The sequence below is a fragment of the Gambusia affinis genome, linkage group LG03 (genome assembly GCF_019740435.1).
Source record: "Gambusia affinis linkage group LG03, SWU_Gaff_1.0, whole genome shotgun sequence".
In the NCBI taxonomy this organism is placed as follows: Eukaryota; Metazoa; Chordata; class Actinopteri; order Cyprinodontiformes; family Poeciliidae; genus Gambusia; species Gambusia affinis.
This window is the reverse complement of record NC_057870.1, coordinates 8,036,021-8,042,020: the sequence shown is the minus strand read 5'-3', so window position 1 is coordinate 8,042,020 and position 6,000 is coordinate 8,036,021. Positions and strand designations below refer to the sequence as shown.

Genomic DNA, 6,000 nt, shown 5'->3' with positions numbered 1-6,000 from the left:
TAAGAGCTCGCTTTTAAAAAAAAAAGTGGGAAGGGGGTTGGATGTTCGCCTGTTGCATGGAGACGACAATCCCGCTGATGCATCAGCCAATGGCAGGAAGCCAGAGATGGCATCAAGGTTGGCGCAGCTGATGGATTGGGAGAAAAGCGCCAGCGCTCGCCAAGCCGCCGAACGCGGTCGTAAATCACACGCTTAATGCCAAGCTATGTGTCGCTGCGCTCTGCAGCGTTTCTTCTGATGTCAGCAGCACGTTATCATATCCAATCAGACCCCAACAACTCACGTTAAAATAAATTAATAAAAAAAATAAAAGAAGAGACCGTGGAGATTGAAGTGGCAAACATTCTCATCCATAAACATAATTGACATCCAAAGCGTAAAAGAAAATGTGGATATTTATAGGCCAGTTTATAGAGTGGAGTTCATACTCTGAAAGCTCGGCTTGTTTAACAATAATATTTTATTTAATGTAATCCTTTTTAACGGTGACACACACGTGTTTCGCGACTCCCCCCCTCTTTCGTCCGACGGCAGCGGATGTAACCCGCTGTTAAAGCGTTTACATTACAGTAATACAGTTCATCACATGAAAGTCAGGCACAGTGGAAGGGCATGGCGTTGGCAAAGGCAGATTGCTCTGGATTTTTACCAACCGGGAATATTTACAGTTGCGACCGTCGAGGATAAACATAATTGCGAGCAAGAAAAAGAAAAAAAAACAAAAAGAAAAAGATTTGCAGATTCTTCACAAGCATCGGGTTAGTTTGTATTGCAAGGTTGAGCTATGACACACATTTTTATTTTACATTGATATGATTTCCATTTTTATTCAGGGGAATCAATTGTTAAGCAAAAAAAAAAAAAAAGAAGCAAAAAACTGGTCATATAATCTTCAGAAATTATTTTAAATAAGCTCACTCCTCCCCCGGACTATATTAGAAAACAGATCAAACAATACCATCCTTGTACAAAAAGACAATAAATCAATTATGGTAATAAAAATAAGAGTATATTGTAAATATATATTCATATTTTAAATTTTCTAACTGTATTTACAAGAAGAGAGTGAATGAGGGGTGTTGCCATTTTTCTGGATTTGGTCCAAAAAGCAGAATTATGACCTTTAAAAGAAAGAAAACAAAAAGCAGATAAAACCCAACTCTTGATCAGTCCATCCCATTCTCCTGACTGAACAGTGGAATGCCCAAAGTGAAGAGAAAAATTGGGTCTATTTGTTTTCTGCGAGAAATCACCATTCGACATCGCCAGCTGCAACCTGCAGTCCCATTGGTCCGATACAGAGTCTCCAAGCTCCTCTCTCACGGAGGATTTAAAGTCACTTTATTATTACTTTTAATATTTTTAGCTTCATCTCTGGGAATGTATGCGGGGTGGACGTCGAAGTCCAACCCCAAGAGGCAGGGAGCTGAGGACCTGTCAGTGTCTGTGAGCGAATGTGAGGTGTCAACGTTTCTTAATGGCTGCCCCGTTGGAGTGGGGAGGGAATTTGGGTAGGCAGGGCTCCTCCGCTCCGGCGTCGTGAGAGAAAACAGAGTCCTCGCCAGAGGAGCAGGTGGAGCTCCGCGTCTCCGGGTAGCTGGGCGAATATTGGTCCAGAGGCACGGAGAGCTCCAGGTAAACCTAGGAGGAGCAACAAGACGGTGAAACATTGAGCAACTTCTCTTCCAACTAAGAATGCAAGTTATTGACTGATAACTGCGTTGAGCTAAAGTTAGGTTGGCTGTAAATACCTGTATACAGTCACACTGGTAACAAATGTCAATTAAAAATTATACTTAAGTACACCTTTAAAGATCCTCAGGGAAAACGTGATTGTGCATTCTTAACTCTTTGGTGCAGAAGACTGGTTAAAATTCGATCTATTAACTGTGTGTTTGTGTAATGACTTTCAGTGGAAATTGGACTGCACATGAAAACGAACCTTTATTAACCATTCAGACTAAATTGTGTCAGCTGTTATCCCGTGAAAGTAACTCAAACAGTCCAAATAGTTTGGATGTATTTTTATACTTTGTTTATTTCCTTCTTGCAAAAGGTTTTTGTCGTGTTCATGTTTTAGAGTAGGTATGGAAAGCTCATGTTTGGCCTGTTTTGCTCTGCCATTTTGCACCCACGTCTTATCCATCAAAAGAAAAAGATCTAAAACATTTAGACACCTCACAAACCACATATTAATAAAAAAAATCCACCTTGGAAAAACCTCACAAAAACATTAAATTGTAGGAGAAAGACTTTCAGGACTCAAAATGCCACATGAATTAAAACATTGCGAGGGAATGCAAAAGAAAAAAAATTGCCTCCACTTCCCTAATTGACTCCATAGTCATCATGTCCTCGTCTTCATAGCACATCAGTAATTTTTTTATTGAGAAGCTGACGCTGCTCCATCATGCAGCTCGGCTGAATGAGCGCTATGACGATGATAACTTTAACGAGCTTGTGTTTATATTTCAGTTCAGAACCTCAAAGTGCATTTTCCATCCCACACACCAGACTCTGATTGGGCCGTTTCTCTTTCCCGTTCTGGTATGGCCCCACCATCTTTGTTTGTGTATTAACTGGCTCTGCTTAAGGATGACCAGCGGGCGCCCTCTGCTGGTTAGTGGTTAAACTAATACTAAAAGAATATCTAACCAAATTTTGTTAATCAATTGGAACCAATTTTAATCCAATAAACTCTTATTCAACACTAAATCGAATTTTTTTTTCTAGAATTTGCTGCTTACAGGGCAGATCCAGACTCACCTGGTCGGACGTCATGGCCAGACTTCGATCTAGATCCTCCACCAGCTGTTTGAATGTGGGTCTCTGAGAAGGCACTGCATGCCAGCAGTCCCTCATCATCATGTACCTGCACAGATCACGAGATCCAACAATCAAGCTCCCCGAACATCAACCTCAGCTTTATTCTCCGAGATCAAATCTCACGTCGAAGGAATGTTAAACTGGCCAGGTTGGAGCTCATAAAGCAGACATTCGGTCTCCGAAGGTACATGATATAACAACAAAACTGCACGGTATGTTCCAGCTGGAGCTCGCACCGTGCTAAGCATTTTATTTCATCGGCCATCACACCAACATTAAGTGGGAACATTATAATGTTGCCAAGCACCTGGAATGTTTTTCTGCTATAAACCAACATGGGTTATATAAATATTAATGCCAACTGTTTGGACAGAGAACAAGGTGTGAGACTAAGCTAAGAGTCCTACTGTCGGCGCTTGTTTACTAGCCTGTTGGCAGCTTTTAATAATAATAATAATAATAATATTTTATTTTTGGAATGACCAGTCATTTTGAAGCATAAACACTGCTACATACATGATACCTTACAGAACTTGAAAGGTGTAAATACTTTAAGTTTTAGTCATGTTACAACCAAAATCTTCCCTGTATTTTAGCTGGGAGTTTGACAAATATAGGTCTTAAAAGAGTGGCATGCATTTATTTATTTTTTTTTAACCCTTTTACTCTGATGCCCTTTGATAGAATCAGCTGGAAGCAAACGCCTTTAAATTGGTAAATGGTGTATATTTAATCTCAGCATAAATCCAGGACCTCAAAGGTTTGCTTGTAGTGAACAAACTGCACTATGAAGACCATCCAGACAGAATGACATGTATAACACGTTTACTAATATTATAACTAAGAAACCAGGCAAAGATAACAGTAATCAAAAAGCTTCCAATATGGGGGCACAACAAACGCTTGGGGGAAAAAAAGGTCCTCAGGTCAGATTACATTACAAATTAGACTCATTTGGAGGAAAAAAAAAAATCATAATTTTTAACCAACCAGCCCTATGGTGAAACATGATGGTGGCAGAACAAGGTTTTGAGAATTTTATCATTTATTGTTTTCATCTTTTAATCAGCAGGGACAGAAGAAGCTGGTCAGAGTCGATAAGATGAATGAAGCTAAATACCAAATTGTGGAAGCAAGATCTTTAGAAGCAGCAAATGAATTAAGATGAAGGTGAAGACACACCTAAGCATGCAGGCCAGAGCTAAGATGGAGTGAAGTTTGTTAAAACATATTGATGTGTTAGCCTGGGCTTGAAGTCCAGACAGCAAGACCACTGAGAACCTGTGGAAGGACCTGAAAACGTCTGGTTGAAACATGTCAAGAAGCATGCATCACTTTTGCTTCCACCTCTAAGTTATGCACCACTTGTTTTTCTTGGTTCATCAGAATCCTAATATAGTGTACTGAAGATTGTGGTTGGAAATGTGAAAAACTTTAATAGTTTTTCACATTTTAGGCTGCATTCGAAAGCGTCTGGTTGCGTCGTCCCGATGTGTTGCTTTCAGAGAGTATAGAAAGGAAAGATTACTGCTTATACTGTAAAGCCAACAAAACAGTGCAGCGTTGCTTCCTTACAGCTCATGAGTGCATGTCGAAGGCTTGTCCATTCGGTGACCTTCCTTCAGCAGCTTGAACAACTCCTCCACTGGTACACCAGGGTACGGAGAGCCTCCCAGGGTGAAGATCTCCCACAGCAGAACCCCAAACGACCAGCTGAAGAGAAGAACCAGAGAGAGGAGGGCTTTATTCCGACTGTATAGAGGTTTTATTCATACAAGGCGGAATCAGGGAAGTGATACTCACACATCACTTTGGTGTGTGTATATCCGGTCAAACAGAGCCTCGGGAGCCATCCACTTCACCGGTAAACGACCCTGTGGAAAAGGCGCGGAGGTTGCTATGCTATCTCAGAATGAAATTAAAAATGATTACGGTACTTTCTTTTTTATTAAAACTTCGGCAAAACTCACATTGGTGGTCTTCTTATAGTAATCAATGTGGTGGATGTCTCTTGCGAGGCCGAAGTCGGCGATTTTCATCACATTGTCCTCAGTCACCAACACATTGCGAGCTGCCAGATCTCTGTGGATGCACTAAAAGCATAAAAACGGATCTTATCAACACTCAAGTGTCAGGATAAATGCTGGATGTAGAAAGATTTAACGGTTAGAACATCAACATCTAAAGCAAGCCGCAAACTGTTACTGGCTACCTTTTTGGAGGCCAAATACTCCATGCCTCGAGCCACTTGGTATGCACAGGACACCAGGTCTTTGATGGACATGGTCTCCACTGGAACCTGGTCTGGATTGTAACAGTACTCCATCCCTGGGGGGCGCCGTGCTCGTAAGTACTCCCTAAGGTTGCCCTTGGATGCATATTCAACTATAACATATAAGGGACCTGAAAATAGAAACAATGCTTGTTAATATTTGTTTTATATATATACATATTTAAAAAAATGTAAAAATAGGAATTAGCCAGTTACTGGTATCGGTCAACAACAAGGTTTTAAAACTTTTTATTTTATCGTAGTCTGATAAAATACTTCATCATAGCATTTCTGCAGTTTGAAATCCTTCTAATGAGACAGCAAAACATGCCAAAGAGACCGGAGTTTTTCTGAGTGGCTGTTTCGAGTTCAGAGTAATCCAACAGGTGGTATGTTCAGCACATCCCACCTGTTGCTGAACAATAACCGTTAGCTTGCAAAAATGTGACTAGGTGCTTTGATAAATCCAGCAAGAAATTGTGGATTAGTCCCAAAATCTGGCTACAGTGATGAACTCAGACCTGGACCTTCAAAGACACATAAAATAGCTACAAAATCAGCCTTTTGTCAGCTGAAAAAGGATAATATTCTGCTCAACAAGCACTTGAAAATTCTCAAGTTTAAAACTCCAGCCAAGACTACAACTTAAAAAATAAAAAATAAAAAGCGCTAACTCCTGACTGCAGAATGTGGAAGCACAAACATGTTCAATCAATTACTTTAATATATCGGAGCCAAATGCGAGTAGAACATAACTTGCAGCTGTTGCCAAAAGTCATGAATAAAATTGCGTCAGTATGGATTAGCAAACTGCAATTTACTGAAGGCTTTTAATTTGAAATGTGAGCAATGTCAGTTTTAGGGTCATTGGAGTTCAGGGTTTTTTCTTTTTTCTTTAAGCA

General features: G+C 40.3%; 1 protein-coding gene across 5 annotated transcripts in view; it reads right to left on the bottom strand.

Moving 5' to 3' along the window:
• Positions 1–442: 442 nt before the first annotated feature.
• Positions 443–6,000, bottom strand: part of fgfr1a (fibroblast growth factor receptor 1a) — a 32,707-nt gene continuing 27,149 nt past the window's right edge. For all 5 annotated transcript variants that reach the window (XM_044111320.1, XM_044111319.1, XM_044111321.1 and 2 more), the window contains 6 exons: positions 5,039–5,229; positions 4,797–4,919; positions 4,630–4,700; positions 4,402–4,539; positions 2,767–2,872; positions 443–1,641 (listed from right to left, as the gene is read on the bottom strand). In XM_044111320.1, the coding sequence (XP_043967255.1) occupies positions 1,465–1,641; positions 2,767–2,872; positions 4,402–4,539; positions 4,630–4,700; positions 4,797–4,919; positions 5,039–5,229 (806 nt within the window). In that variant the 3' untranslated portion in view covers positions 443–1,464. The remainder of the gene's footprint in view (positions 1,642–2,766; positions 2,873–4,401; positions 4,540–4,629; positions 4,701–4,796; positions 4,920–5,038; positions 5,230–6,000) is intronic.